Here is a 16041-nt window from a genome sequence, read left to right on the forward strand (position 1 = left end):
TTTGAGGAAGTGCTCCCGCAGCGATAGGAGAGTTTGCGGTTTCCGCCAAAGCCCCGTACGTATCACTGCAAGCTGAGGGTCTGACAGCGAACTGGCTTCCCCGCACTCGGAGGAAAAATACTGCCTCTGAAATAGATACCAGCAGTATCACAGAACCCATCTTCCCCAAAGTGTTCACAACGGTGCAATTCTAGGACGCGAGCGGAAAACAAACTGCCACTGAGGAGCTGTGTGCTGGGGGTGAAATCAGATAACTGTTTTTTTATGTATCACTTTTTGAAAATCTTTGTTTGGAGGTGAAACAAGTATCTATTTTGCTGTATCACTTTTTTTTTTAAGTTACAGATACTAAGTCTTTCCTTGAGGTATTTAGCTGCAGCTCCACAGAGCATAAGGAAACAACAGCTATTGGAATTGTTTACCTTTTCCAAATATTGGTGTAATAAGTTCCCAGAGCAACCAAACAGCAACAAAACAACACGGCCGCATACTTCAGAAGCTTTTTTGCTTCATAAATGACTAAAACGATCAATTATGAAGTTAATTATTGTCAGTTAATAATTGATTAATCAACTAAACCCTCAAGGTTCCTAAACTTTTCATCCCCCGACCCCTAAAATAACCATTCCAGAGACATAAGTGTATTGGGGCGAAAAATTGTTTTCATAGGTAATGAAGAGATTTGGGAAGTTATTGTTTAAAAATCACATTACCCCAAACAAGACGGTGATTTGAAAATCACCACCGTAATGATTTCGGATTTTTTCTTTTAACCCGTGATTCAATCAGGCCGGACGGATTCCAATTTCCCTCCACTTTATCATGGCGCTAAGCAGTAATTTATCATTTGAGCAACAAAATCAATTTGTTCCCCTGTCCGCCGCACTGGCTGCGAGTATTCAGACAGACATGTCACATCTCCCACAAAACAACAACACAATGGAGGAGCCTTCATTTATATTCCTGCTCCATGTCCACGCCGCCTTTGAGATGCCAAATTTCAGCGTGCGCACACTTTCAATTAAAGCAAACAGCTGGATTGGTTTACAATATTTTCTTAATTATTTTAATGGCTTGGATATTGGACAATGGGGAGCAGGGGGGAGAAGATAGTGAGTTAATTGTTCTGATCTCCCCTGATGATCATCTTTGTGTGCGGGGAGGAGAATAGACGGCCGGCTGAATGGGCTCACTGCTAGTCTAATTGGCAGGACATAAATGGTATTTATTATGCGGGTCTTCCAAACCCTGATTGTCTGCAGCACAAAGCTGCCTCTATTAGCAGGGTGCTGGCTCTTACTGGTTGGTTTGAGATGACCCGACGCTTAACCATTTATTAGATGGACTGGAGGCCTCCTTGTATGCCATGGATCTCTCTAATTGCCATGTTTACCCATGTGCTGCTCCCTCGATCGCTAACACTGGAATGTGTTTGTTTAAATTTTTGCCTTGTGGGGTTAATACGTTTAACCCTGCGACATTTGAAGGGTTTAAACTTTTGGGTCTCTTTTCTTGTCCTGTGAACTTCCTTTAATATAACCAATCAGCTACTGGCAATACAGTCATAAAACCAACATGATGTCATTGAATATTGACCTCCGCCAAGGAGGTTATGTTTTCAATGTTGGTTGTCTGCACGATTACGCAATAACTACGAAAACGGTTTTCTTGAAACCTGGTGGAAAGGAGGGATATGAGCCAAGGACGAACTCAATAACTTTAGGAGAGGTCCTCGATAAGGGGAGAAATCCAGGAAATGTTTTTCAATCTCTTTTTCAACGTTTTCGTGGATTTCTCAAGAAATAATGCAAAGATCTTAATGAAAATAAACATATCTATGAACAGTTAAAATGTTGTGTGGATTCAGATAATAATACAGATTTTATGACTTAAAATTTACATATTTGGGTGGGAGGGGGGGGGTGATCTTCATTCAGTTACTGTATGGGAACTAATTCCTTTCAACAATATCAGATTGGATATTTTCCCACTGTTTGATGTGAGCAGTTTGCAGTACATTTCTGTGTAAACGGTACATGTATCTGATCTCAATACAAGTGTATGCAATGCAGTGATAAAGTGGCCAATCAGCTTCGGCGGAGGTATGCGCTCTCCGAGTGGCCTTCGAGTTATTATCTGTGAAGAAGGTAACAAGTCAGGGAGCGTTTACCTGTCTCCATCTTATTACTGAAGGACATCAAAGTATCCACACAGAGGCTTCCCTCTGTTTGCTCCCTAAACACTCAGCTATGGGCCTCACAGTGTCTCTGTCTCAGTAATAGCTGGGAATTCCCTACTGAGGGTAAAACAATTTGCCACGTCCACACTTGCGTCTTAGTGCAAGGCCCTGTATACTTTCCCTAAGGCCTTAGTGATGTACTTCTCAGGAGGTGGACCTCAGCGCGGAGCCCAGAAACAAAACGGGCCGTCAGTTAAAAAGGAAAGATCAAAGGCAGGGCCCTGTAGCCCGGGGTTACGCAAGTATGTCTGTTTAATTCTGCCAGAGATTGGCCTTGCAGTAAATGGTGGCGAGAGGGGAACAAAAGGACTCACTGGGAGTCAGCAGCGGTGGTGGGAGAAAGAAGGGTGATGAATGGGGAGGGAGGGGAGCCTCTGCTCTTTGACCCCAGTCAGAAACCTGAGTCACACCACAGGCCTGATAATAGGACCGAACAGATTAGTCAAACAGGAAGACGTAGACACATTCAGGGCCATGATTGTGTGTGTGTGTGTGTGTGTGTGTGTGTGTGTGTGTGTGTGTGTGTGTGTGTGTGTGTGTGTGTGTGTGTGTGTGTGTGTGTGTGTGTGTGTACATAAGCACAAACCAGGACAATGAAACACATGTGTTGTTTTGCAACACTTTACATTCAACAAAAAAATGCTAATGACACAAATTTGCATTGGTGCAAACGGCGCTTGCATGAAATGTCAAATTACATCAATAACCACAAACCAGAAAATTGTCTTTGCAACCTACTGAAGATACACAAACTAGATACAAGATATAAAGTTTAGAGTCACTTGTGGTTGTAAACCCGTTGTAAACTCCACCCCTCTGTTGGAGGCAGCACTAATATCTTTGAACTAACCTCATTGAAGCAGTAATGCTACCCTCACGTGCACACTCAACAACACACTGCTGCTCTGCTCTCTCTCTCCAGTGAAACCTTGGCTACTTCCACAACCATCACCTGAAAGCTGCTACTGCTGCTGCGGCTGTTTATGTAACATTTCATCTCCACCCCAGCATCCACCTGTAAGCTCCGTGTTCTCCTTGGGGGCAAGCTACCATATCACATCCTGCTGTGCTGGGGGGTGACGAGGTCAGAGCCTTGATGCCAGACATCAACACTGTAAATAATCTGTGTTTACGTCACAATGCATACTATGGTCAAGGGACCTTAAGTTAAAGTAGCAAACTTGTGTATTTTAGCGGATCTAACCCAGTTTTCCAGTTTATCTAATTAAGTGTTTATATTTTTTAAACCTGTAAGCTCCATTTTAACATTGTACTGCAGCTGTTCCAGGTGAATCTGACTTGTCATTGTACTGTGTGGCAGTTTAGACAACATCCATGTATCATACTGTGACTCTCCTTTGTAGATTTGTACTGTATGCCCACTTTTGGGATTTTCTTACTCATTTTCTCTTACTTTAAATACAATAAATATGATATATAATACATTATTGTCAAGTTACAATGCTATAGTTAAACAGAAATCCAGAAATCTCATGACAGAAACCCTTGAATATATAATCAGAATGTGCAGGGTAATAAACTACAGATTAATGTAATCCCACATATGAAGGAGTAAGTATAAAGTTTACACCTTGAGATTCAACTTTACAAAATGTATTTTACTATTTTCTCATTCTGTGTATACTATATCACATATGTTAGGCTCAGTAAAATATATGTAAACCCCATTTATAAACAGGCAAATATAAATGTTAAATACCTGGTAAATCAACAACAAAGAAGGTGTAACAAAGTCTCACCTGTTTGATACACAGCAGACGGTCATTTGTCTGCTGTATGTGTCTGTCCATCGACGGTATAGAGTTCATGATGATTGTCCCTCTTTGGCCTCTACCTGCCAGCCATTAAACTGGAGCGCTCTGCAACAGAAACACAGACACGTGTTAAAGCTCGACTCTTCACAGGGAAGCTGCCAATCCCATCACCGCCAGGATATTGCAGTTAGTGTGTCTGTACGTGTGTGTGTGTGTGTTGCTGTGAGTCGAGATATTGATTTGGCAGGTGACAAGCACCTCAGAGAGCCCGAAGGATGACATTTCTCTCAGCACCTCTGACACCCTTAACAAGCCCTGGCGGTTGCCCTGAACGGCGCCACACACACACTTCACAGAGGACACAATGGACAACTTAGAGAAGATGTCTGACCAGGTTTAAAGCACCTGGCAGGGGGGGGGGGGGAAATGACCAGCGATGGAGGGACACACCTCCTAGTCTCGTCAGCGTTACCTCAGAAAACCACGTGAAAAATTCCACCCTGGCCTGTGAGAACATTCACTTGGCATGTGATTGGCTGTTTACATTGCTTGGCGATTATGTAATCTTTGGTTAACAATTATCTGAACCCTGGGCCCAGACATGCTCCACATTTCATTCCTCCTCCCCCTTCCTGCTCCTTCCACTGCTCTCCAGCAACACCAGAGTTCCTCGAACAAAACCCCTTACATCGCACTATTGATTTTGGAGCAGCAGCTTATGGAAAACCTCTTTCTCTCCTCTTTCTTTTTTTTCCAGGAGGTATAATTCTTCATGGAAGGCAAACAATGGGGCTGCGGTGTGACACGCTACATAACATTATCACAAGTTAAAAAGTATTACAAGCTACATTAAAGGTTATCAATTTTGCCCGCGGGGGTCTGATTTAATGTTGCGTTCGACGTCGAATAAATACCAGTGGGCTATAACTCACAGTGACCTGCAGCTCCAAGTGAAGGGGGTGAGTGAATTAATAGGCACATGTACGGTTGGTGGTTTGAGACGTACCCCTCCATCTTCACCTGTCTCCTCCCCGCCACACTCCCCCCCCCCCCCCCCCCCCCTTCATCTCATCCTGTCTCAATCTTTCCTTTTGCGCTACACTGCAAAGGCATCTCCTCCTGCAGCGCCTCGTCTCACCGGCCCCCCCTTCCCATCACTCAGACCCCTCCAACCCCTACGCCATCTTTCTCTATTACCATTACACAGTGAGAAATTTCACTGCACAAAGTACCGGTGAGATGAGGAAAAGAGAGAGGGAGCGAGAGAGAGAGAGAGAGAGAGAGAGAGAGAGAGAGAGAGAGAGAGAGAGAGGAGGCAGCATGCTGCACCACACTGATAATACTCACTTAGGGGTCTCTAGCTGGATTTAACGGCAGGGCCAGTAATCTACTCCACTAGACAGCTAAAGAGCTTTTATGCTACCTATTGGAGCTGCTCATGCCGTTACTTGAGTGGAGAGAAGGGCACACTAGTGCATTCCTCTCCATAAATTAGAAAGCTCATTAAAAAAAAGAGAGAGAGAGATGTCGGAGGAGTTTTTCTTTGCAGATGAGAAGTACGTGTTTGTTGATGTGATTGAAGTATCGCACGAAGGAAAACTTTGAAAACTCAATGTGGGTTGAGGTATCAGTCAATATCGATTATTATTATGATCAATGACGCATTATTATTTCTTTTAAATCTTGATGAGCAGAGAATGACAAATACTTGATAAACAGCATAAAGTACAAATCTGAGTTTGATCAATTTAAGTTAAACATCCTTACTGTTCTTGCACGATGCGTGAGTTATATCGATATGTATATATTGGACCTTTTTTGTGAAAATTATTGGTATTGTTTTATCCCCCTAGCCCTAGTTGATCATCTTGTTGACTTGGTAGATGTCATTATTTAATAAAGAAAAAAATAGAATGGCGCTCAGAGAGTTCACACCTCCGCCAAGGTCCAACAGCCCCTTTAGGAAACTAGATCCTTTTTATAATTTGCAATCTGCACCAAATTACACAAATCTTAAATATCTGTCCCCAAAACATGCCTGATTTTTTTCATCAGGATACAAGAAATATTCCTTGGGCAAAAATTCCTGGATCTGCACCAAAATATAATGCATTCTTCCTTGGGTCATACACCTCCGCTCCACAAAATGTTGGTACAGTAGTTTTTGCGTAATCCTGATAATAACAAATGGACAGGGGTGAAAACAAAACCACCTTGGCAGAGGTAATACTACTCACACTACTAACACAAGCATTAAAAGAAGAAATCCTGTTTTCCCCTCTTTCCCTTGAAGATACCCTGCATGTCACACAGTAGAAAAAGCTTCATCCTCTGCATTAATGTACTGACTTTTTATGTTTGCTGCTGTAACACTGCCCTCACTGCGCTCCCTGTGCCAGCTGATACTGAGCTGGTCCTTGGCGTGGGTGGCCCCGCACCACTGTGCCCCTCAGTCACCAGCAGGTGTCTCCCTGGCCCTTCAAAGGCCTGGCTAGTGGCACAAAGAAGGCGGAGCGGTGTTGCTTTAAGCCTTTACAAGCTCTACAAATCCTCAGCTGCTGCTTCCTAACAGGGCCCACTCAGCCCGGCACTGCCTGTCTGACCTTGTGGTTATTGATGAGCGAGTCGACCTGCTCTCTCCCCGGCTCTCCGCCCTCCTGCCCTTCCTTTCCCTTTGCTCTCTCTCCCTCTTTTTCTCTCCCGATGTCATTTCTCTTGCCTCCAACAGTGAGTTAAAATGAGGGGGAAAGAAAGAGGCTGGGCTCCCATTCACCTCCTCTGTTGAGCACACAGTATTTCTGACGTCCACACACTGCCTACACACGTTAAAGATCATTTTAAGTATGACGTGACATAGATCTGGAGTAATTTAATTGAATTTCACTTGTTCTAATCAAACACTAGTCCTTTGTTAAAGCTTTAATGACTAACAAGAGCCAAATTAAAGATTAAACCCACAATGCTGTGGAGATATGACAGCAGATGCAATTATGAGCCTGCCCCTATTTACTTGCTCTTTTTTTAATCTTGCAGATGTTATCATTTATTATTTTCTCTGCACCATTACCTTATGTGAACTTATCTGCTTTGATTCAGCTAGTTACCCCCAGAAAACTGTGTGTGTGTGTGTGTGTGTGTGTGTGTGTGTGTGTGTGTGTGTGTGTGTGTGTGTGGTGGGGTGGGGGATCGGCACAGATATACGTGCGTTGCTTGAGCTTAATTTACTGCAAATTGCGCGGCAGGCGTTACACAACAAGTTGAGGGCTGCGGATTCCTGCACAACAAAAGGCACACGGGGGGAGTGGAGGTGGGCGGGGGGAGGGAAGGAGGAGGGAGACCCGCTCGCCTTCCCGATTCAAGGGGGAGCTAAAATATATGTATTGAGTGGGAGCTGTAATAAAACGAAACGGGTGAGGAGATGCAGGCTGGGAACAAATATGAAAGGCAGTGGAGTATGGCGGCAAGGCGATGGAGCACCACCGGAGGATTGGATGAAATTATCTCTTTATAATCAGGGGGCTTCTGCATGGCTGCCTCCTCCATAGCCCAGTGACAGATGAGGCCTACCTCTTCAAATGGGCTTTTCACAGAGCTATCAGTCCACCTCTGGGGTAAAACAATGTTTTTCTTCCCCCCTGTACCACCACTTTAAAAGCTTTGTTTCCACGCGGCCCCCCCGCAGAGGACGGGACCATCTCCCATCAGGCGGGGTCCGTGTTTGTCTCATTACGTGTTCATGTTACATAAGTGTACCTTGAAAAGGGCCGCGGATTTAATTAGACGACAAAACAGTGCCACGGCGGGGACTGGAAAATGGTGATGCTAAATAATGTCGAATGTAGACACAAAAGCGCAACAATACCTCCGGTAAGTAAGAGGGATCGCTTTTTGAACTGTCACAATCGCACAGTTAGGAATATAAACATTATTTCAGACGCCATGAAACCCAGCCCAGCATCTTCAAAGAGAGCTTCCAGCCTGTTAATGTAACGTAGATGAGTTGTGTGCCTCCGCTCGGCGGGATAAAAACAGTCTGAGGGGGGAGAAGAGTAGACAATGATTAGCTTTATCCCACCATCACAGCAGAACAAATGGATCATGAACCCTCGCCGCTTTACACAGTCTCTCAGCTGAGCTGTCAAGGCGCTAGGAAGTGGTAAACAGATTTAATTTATTCATATAGATGGCTCGTGAACCAAAACATTCAGGCTACTCTTGGGTTTCGTTTACAGATATTACAACTTGGCTCTTATTTTGGTGGTTTTTTTGGGCCATTGGTTATGATGACATTGTGCTGAGATCTGGGACAACGGCACAACAAAGCCCAACAGGTCAAGAAATTAACAATCAGACAATAAAGCGTACAGTTAACGAGCCATCAGATTATCCAGTCATAGCACTAGAGGTAAAATTAAAAGTGAATGCACCCAAAATGTGAGTAATAATCCCCAATTTCACGACTAAGACGACGAGAGCAGGTGGAAGTTGAGTAGTTCCCTTTTGTTTACTCTTCCAAACTAGAATGGCGCTCAGTGGAAAACATATCTCCACCAAAATTCCCTCGTAAATTCAATCAAGCTACACCAAATTTCACACACTCATAGATATCATTCCCCTAAATGGGCCCGATTGTTTCAATCAAAATCCATGACTTATAAAATTAGCACAATTTCCAGATCCGCCCCCTGATCCAGACCAACATTAAAATGGGTTCTTCCCTGACGCACACTGCATCCATCCACAATCTGGTGGAGATCTGTCCACTTGTGTAATCTTGCTTTAAAACAAAAACTCAAACCAGCCGACCAACCAGCGGACAGGGGTGACAACATAACCTCCTTGGCAGAGGTAATAAATTTGGTTAAACTGGAGTTAATTACCTGTACGACATTAGCACTGTGCCCCTGGATCTCAGCAGTTAGTGTGCACAGTATCATTATTATCGAGAGGCAAAGTGGTGAGACCAAACACCATGAATTATTTGCTTAATTTAAAGATCCCCTCCTAACATGTTATAATACATAAAGTATAAAACCAATCTTAATTATTATCTGCCTCTTTTCCCTCATTAAAACAAATCAACGTTGTATGAAAATATTTGTAAAATTTTAAGACGCCTTCCTCTTTCTTTCTTCTAATTACACTGGAAATGTTAAGTTCCTACAACCCACTGGTGTAATTTGCGTACTGAACAATTAAATCAGAGAAAATCGTGTTTCAGGAAAGACAAACTTTTGCCCCTTCAGCAGATAAATGTTGAAATGTGCAAAACTCTGAAGGTCAAACATCCGAGTGGAGTCACAATAAGCTGAACACACGTCTGAGTGGACTTTGAATGAATCAAACTTGTGCATTAAGGCGAGACGCATGTGTAGAGTTGGAAAAAAAGTCTCGGCCAAAGAATTCGTGGACGCACACAGGCCGAGAGCTGGACTCAGCAAGAACTGAAAGACAGCAAGCTGTGCTGGCCACCGTTCGGACCACACACACACACACACAGAAACATACACATACACAGATCTTCTCACCTTCCCTTGAGTGCTGGACCGCCATCATGATACCATAACAAACACCCTCAGTCATTCCTAATGTGCTTTACAACAACACTACAGGCAGGGTGTTACACCTCCACAGAGCTGTGTGAAACATCCCCCTCGACTAACACACACACTCACACACACATACTCACACACACACGCCTCACTAATCGAAATCATTAAGTATTGCTGACACTATTAAAATGGAACAAGGTGGCCTGAGCGGGGAAATCGGCATCACTCTCGCACCTTGCGAGGACACATCAAGACGCACAGCTCAAGGTGATCGTGTCCCCGCGTGTCGCCTATTGTAGGTGAATTAGGCAATAAAAGACTAATCTGCGCCATCATTGACAAGGGCTCGGCTGTTTGCAGCACTTGCTTAAGGGCGATAAAGATGAGGGAGGGAGGGTAGAGGAGGAGGAGGAGGAGAGGGGAGGAAGCATCTCTTTACCCCTCATGATTTTAATGAGCTTTGATTCCGAGATAGTGTACGTCTTGTTTTCTTCCGACTGTCGGCCGAGGCCGGCGTGAAAGCTCCCCCTTTAATTATCTCAGCATTGTGGGGAGACGCCGTTTTCTCGCCGCGAGGGGAGGGGTGTTTAGTTTGGAGAGGGCAGCTCTAGGACTCCAGGTGTCTGCCTGGTTCTGCGCCTGGTAAGTGGCCAGACGAGGCAGCGAGGACAAAGCTGTGTTTGTTCGACAGCGGAGAAAGCAGAGAGGATGGAAATGTGTACGAATCGGCACCGCTTCCATTGTTGCCTTACAGAATGTGCCATAATCCCCGGCAGGCTCCATCCAGAGCTGGCACAGAGGATAATATGAGCTGCCTCCTGCCTGTCCCACCTCCCTGCTCTATACCTCCCCTCCCCTCAGCCCTGCTCCATCACCTCCTCCCTTCCCCCATTTCTCTGCTGCACACACATATGGACACACTGCCACTCAAGTGCACACACACACACACCTCCCCACATGGCTCCTTAACAGGCTTGGGAATGGATTTCTTTTATTTAATGTGGTTTGGTCTGCAGCTCCAGCGGCAACCGTGAGAGAGGGCGGGCTTGCAGTTGTGACACACACACACATACACACACACACTCAATCCAAGGAGCCCTGCTGCGTTGGTCGCTGTTCACTGATCTCTCCCTCTTCCCCTCTGTCTTTCTCCATCTCCCATTCTCCCTCCAACTCCCTCCCTCCACTCCACTCCATCTCTCTCACGCAGACCCACATTCCCTCCCTCCCTCCCCTTCCCTTTCTGCCCTCTCACTTTTTTTTTTTTTTTCTTCATGACAGCTCACATAAGCAAGCCTCCTGGATTCCTACGGGAGCCCCTCGATCAGTACACAGAGATTGTTCAGCCATCAGGCACATCTGCAGCGTGATTAGAAAAGCAAAGGGAGCATGGTGGTGGCGGCGGCATGCAGGAGGGTGGGGTGGTTGCTGAAGCCCCCCCCAACACCACCACCGCTACAGCTACAAATACCCAACACCACCACCCCAGCAGCAAAAGAAGAAGAAAACAGAGGGTCGGGGATCATAGAGGGGCCTAAGCAATATCTGCTCTCTAACCAAGTGTAACGTTTCACCAAGTCTCAGGGGCCGATTGCAATACAAAAAAAAAAAAAAAGGGACAAAGGCAGATTGGGGCCAGTCTCTTCACCACCAAGCCCCCCCACCCACCCTGCAACTCGCCTGGCTCCTGCGGGGCAAAGCAAAAAAGCGAGAAGACATGGTCCCAGCCACACGCAATCATGGGGAGCATCACCGCCTTCTCCTGTTTGCCCTCTGCCGCCTCCTCCAAAACAGCCACTCTTTTAATTTCCCTCCACCCTTACACTAATAGCAGAGGAGGTAGAGATGAGGGGGGGGATGTCAATTCCCCCCGGGGGGTTGCTAGAGGCTGCACAGATGAGCCACATGACTGCTCGTCGCCTCCGAAAATGCAGAGCGGCGTGGAGCTAAAGGCGTGCCGGCTACAGCCTCACGTTCTCTGCGGCTTCCTGCGGCGCTCTGTCAGCCTCCCCCTCTCCCCTCCCAGAATCCTCCAAGAAATTTGGAGGCATTTGCTGATGGTGATGATGATGATGATGAAACCATCCAGCCAAAGTGCAGACCTGCAGCTATTGTTGCAATGTGAGGTGAATTTGAAACCCTCAGCCCCGTGAAACCCTTGGTCTTGAGAAGTGTCTTTGATTGTAAGCACAGAGGAAAAGTCAAAGAGGCATTTTACCTCCATTTGGGTGACTGATATTGTTGCTGTGTAGGTGCCGACACTGCTTCAGACAACTTGTGAGTGAGTTTTTCTTTTTTTTGCTCTCTTCCTTTTCCTCCCTCCTTCCCTTTCTTATGCTCTCCTCCATTTTCCCCCTGCCAGTCTCTCGGTTTATTATGCATTCAGCTCATGTGTCCCTCCTGTGAGTGGCTGTTCATTTTCCACATACCACGCTTAATCCGGCCAGCTAAAAACTTTGAAATAGCGGGAGCCGCAGACGCAGCAGCTACCCGGGAGGAGCCATTATGAGGTCTGGGAGGGAGAGAGGGAGAGAGGGAGAGAGAGAGAGAGAGACTGATAGCACTGGGGGGAGGAGTGACAGGCGAGCTGCAAGATACATGGGAAGGAATTCAAAGAAGGCTGAGAGCAGAACATGAGGGTGTTTGTGTGTTTGTTACCTCGCGAGTGTGTGCGGTGCACGTGAGGGAAGCGGTGATAAGTTAGGGGTGGCTGTGTGTGTTTCTTGCCTTGTGTGTGGGTGTTTGATGGGGTTATTGGTGTGGGCAGGGGGATGGAGGACCTCCTCGTCTCCATTGTGCCGCTGACCTTTGGCCTTTTGTGACTTTGAGTGAATGGGAGGAGAGAGTGAGGGTGAGCAGACTTTAAATAGTGCATGAGCTCAACCTGCCCAGACGCTGACGGACAGCAGCAACATGAGCTTTCTCTGTTTCACCGAAGACGCCTGTGAAGACATGCCATCAAAGTGCCAGACCTCAGCGTGACCCCGCCAACATTTTAACATTTCATACTCAGAGAATCTTGGCTGCAACTAATGGTTATTGTCATAATTTATTAATCTGTCATTTGCGATTCTTTTTTTCATCAGGACAATGTCAAAAACAATATGTGACAAGCTACAAAGCCAAAATGTATGAACACTGAACACACAGTGAACTTAATTAAAGATAATAAAAAACTAAGAAAAGCTTAGAATCCTCACATTTGAAAAAGCTGCAATATTAAATATTTAGCTTTTGTTCTCTGTGATACATGATCCGCTGCACTGCTTTTTACACTATTTTGTCTTTGACTTCATCAGTGTTATCTGGTATTTATAAATGTTTTATATTTATAGTGTATTTCTTTCATAATGGTACACTGACAGCTGTTATTCGGTCAATTTTATACCATCCTTTAACCTCAGTTTCTAATGTTATTAAGTAAATACTCATATTTTCTTCATATTTCCTATTTGGTTCATATATAGGGTATATATATATTGTTCATAACACCTTCTATGTTCTGTGTGCTGCAGCCATCTTAAGGACATTCATGTAAAAGAGATGCAAAGAGTTTTTAAAGTGCTTTTCTGTTAAATTTAATATATTGAAGGAAGAATATGTCACTTTTCAAACAGGAAATGACAAAGTCTTTCTCTATAAGTATTCAAATACACGATTGCTAAATTCAATACACTCAATGATAGACTTTACGTCAGTGACCCAGTGCTTTAGCATTTACTAATATCAAGTAATTGTAACTTAATGTAGTTCATCTTAAACAAATTATTATAATGAAGCGTTGACCTTCAGTTTGTTTCAGGTCTACTGCATCTTCTTAACACTGGCACGTCTCCTACAGATATATTTTTCATATCATCAGGGTGTTTTTTTTTTGATGACCTTACTGAGTGGACTGATCCTGTGTTAACAGCTTGCTAGTATCAGTAGCCATCGGTCCCTCCGGGGAGAAGCCTCTCGTTCCACAAATGTGCTCAATTAAAAAGAGCAGAGTGCTTAGAGAGGGGCAGCGAGGGGCCAATCCCTGTGCCTGTTTGATCTGGATTTCCTAATTGGTCAATGACAACACATTACCAGACACGCGGACGCTTGATCCGCAAAGAAGAGGCTTTGGACTGCGGCGCTTCTGCCTCTTTTGGCCTCCCCTTCCCCCCTACGTCACCGCCATCCGTGACCATGCAGGCGCAGTGTGTCTGTGTCCAAGTGTGTCTGTATGTAAAGGAGGGGTGGGGGGTCTGCTTTGTGGGAGGGGGGCTGATTTAGAGGTTAGGCAGCACAGGCTGCTGTAAATCTGTGTCACAAATCTTCCTCATGAAGCTGTAAGGAGGGAGGGGGGCGGGGTCGGGACGCAGGCATGTGATGAATCCCACGCAACAGACAGACCTCCACCTCCCTGCGCTCGGCCTCTGCTTGGGTCCACGCCGCGCCGCTTGCACTCTAATTTGCGAGAGATTGCAGGCTGCCATGTTTTGATTGCCTTTGTGTAAATGAATCGGGAAGCCTCTCATCTCATGTGCGGTTGTGAGGAATGCCAATGTGTCTGGGGAGAAAGAGGAGATTCTCCAGGGGGGAGGACTCAGCAGAGTCCTCAATCAAACACTCAAGACAGTTATTCAATATTTCTTGTGCACATCTTTCCCTTTTAGTGGAGGATCATTTAACTCGATGTATATTTTTAGCATTATTACACCCATCCTAGTTCGTGTGACTCTCTTTGTGAAGTTACTACGATGTTAGAAAACAAGACAAAACCTTAAATCAAACCAAAAGAGCACAGATCACATGTTTGTAGAACAGTACGTCTCATTTTATATAATCTTACAGGGAGCTAAAAATAGCATCAGCTGAATATTGAATGCAGGGACAGAGGAGGTTGTTTGCAGTCGTTATGCAATTCAACTTATGCCGTCAAATGATGCAATAACAGCCTCGTCCTTTCACACATGCACACTCGCTAACGTCACTCACAGTTCACACCTAATCTCTTTTTATCCACGCTGAAGAAGAACAAAAAAAGCTTGAACTCAATAATGTGAGGGTTTGCTTATTTATACGCTTGTGTGGGGGTCAATGGGTTCTTGAAGCTTATTCCATCATTCAAACTGCATAAATAAATCAATGGAAAGGTGATGAGGTTTAATTAGTCCTGCTATTATATGAAATAATTAGATTCGCATTATAGGTGATTATTTTCATTCTTAACTTTGCTTCTAATTTCATTGTTTTTATTCTATTATCATTTACTCTATGAAAGGAAATTGATAATAAACAGTATATAATAGCAAACGTTTGAGTCCAAACCCCAGACCACAAACAGCGAAGCCTCTTCACATTTGAGATGCTGAAATCAGCATGTTTGTCATTTTTGCTTGAATTTTGGCAATTTCTAATTAGTGGATTAATAATTTCAGCACCAGTTCATGTCACTTTTGACCTTGCAGTGAACTCAGGATAATCTGATTCGAAAGGATCTGGCGATCGACGTAGGTGTTGATGTGTTGTAAACAAAAACACATGAGTATTGTATGAGTGGAGTTTATACTACATGTCCTGCCCCCTGCTGCTCGACCCAGGTGACACCCCTCACCGGCTGCTTTCTTCATATGCGAAAGGTAAATTCTGTGAAGGTGTACAGACATTTTCTTAAGATCATTGTCTGAAAACAGCTTTAGAGAGAGGATTTCCTTTTACCTACTGTATCATGGTAAATGCTCTGTACAGTATAGCATTTGCCCATTCACACACACACATTCATACAGTGCATCTATGTGCAGCACTTTCTCTACGAGAAGGGGCAAATTGGGGTTCAGTATCTTGCCCAAAGACACTTTGGAATGCGGAATGTGGAAGACTGGCATCGAACTGCCTTCTGGTTAGAGGACGACCGCTCTATCCCCTGAGCCACAGCAGCCTCATGCTGAGAATAATATTCGTATCATGTATGTTCATGGGTGTAATTTAGCTACAACCTGTTTCTGGCTGTTGGCAAACAACACGGTTGCACATCATCCATCAGGGAAGTTGAGGTAGCTTGACAGGTAAACATAAACAATGCTGCCTGCAGGAGCATTTCTAGAAGTGTATGTATGCCCACACACGTACACACACAAACAGCCAAAGACAAACATGCACAGTGAGACAGGGGAGGTGTGATAGGCAGCGAGACGCTGAAGGAAAGACGCACTGGATCAAAAAGAGGAGAAAATGTTTTCTGCAAGAAGCGGCAAAAAGCAGAAAAAGTCTGTATCCTCCTGTTTAAGCCCCGAAAACTGCTGAACCATCAGCAATTACAGGCTGGCTGGGTCATGAATCTCTCTCTGCAGTGGTCCCGCTCCGCGCTGCGATACTGCAGAGGTGCGCGGCCTCGCTCACCTGGACAGCAAAACAAACGCACGCACACAAGTGGAGACCTGAGCTGCCGCGTGACGCCCTGAATATTATCAAATCTCTGTGCAAATCAAACGAACACTTTGCA

The 16041-nt window shown here is 44.9% G+C and overlaps 1 protein-coding gene across 2 annotated transcripts in view; it reads right to left on the reverse strand.

Moving 5' to 3' along the window:
• The window catches only part of LOC117752669 (zinc finger MIZ domain-containing protein 1-like), a 112394-nt gene that overhangs the window by 35579 nt on the left and 60774 nt on the right, over nucleotides 1–16041 (reverse strand). For both annotated transcript variants that reach the window (XM_034570215.1, XM_034570214.1), the window contains exon 3: nucleotides 4000–4119. In XM_034570215.1, the coding sequence (XP_034426106.1) occupies nucleotides 4000–4068 (69 nt within the window). In that variant the 5' untranslated portion in view covers nucleotides 4069–4119. The remainder of the gene's footprint in view (nucleotides 1–3999; nucleotides 4120–16041) is intronic.

Source organism: Hippoglossus hippoglossus, chromosome 19 (genome assembly GCF_009819705.1).
Source record: "Hippoglossus hippoglossus isolate fHipHip1 chromosome 19, fHipHip1.pri, whole genome shotgun sequence".
Classification (NCBI taxonomy): Eukaryota; Metazoa; Chordata; class Actinopteri; order Pleuronectiformes; family Pleuronectidae; genus Hippoglossus; species Hippoglossus hippoglossus.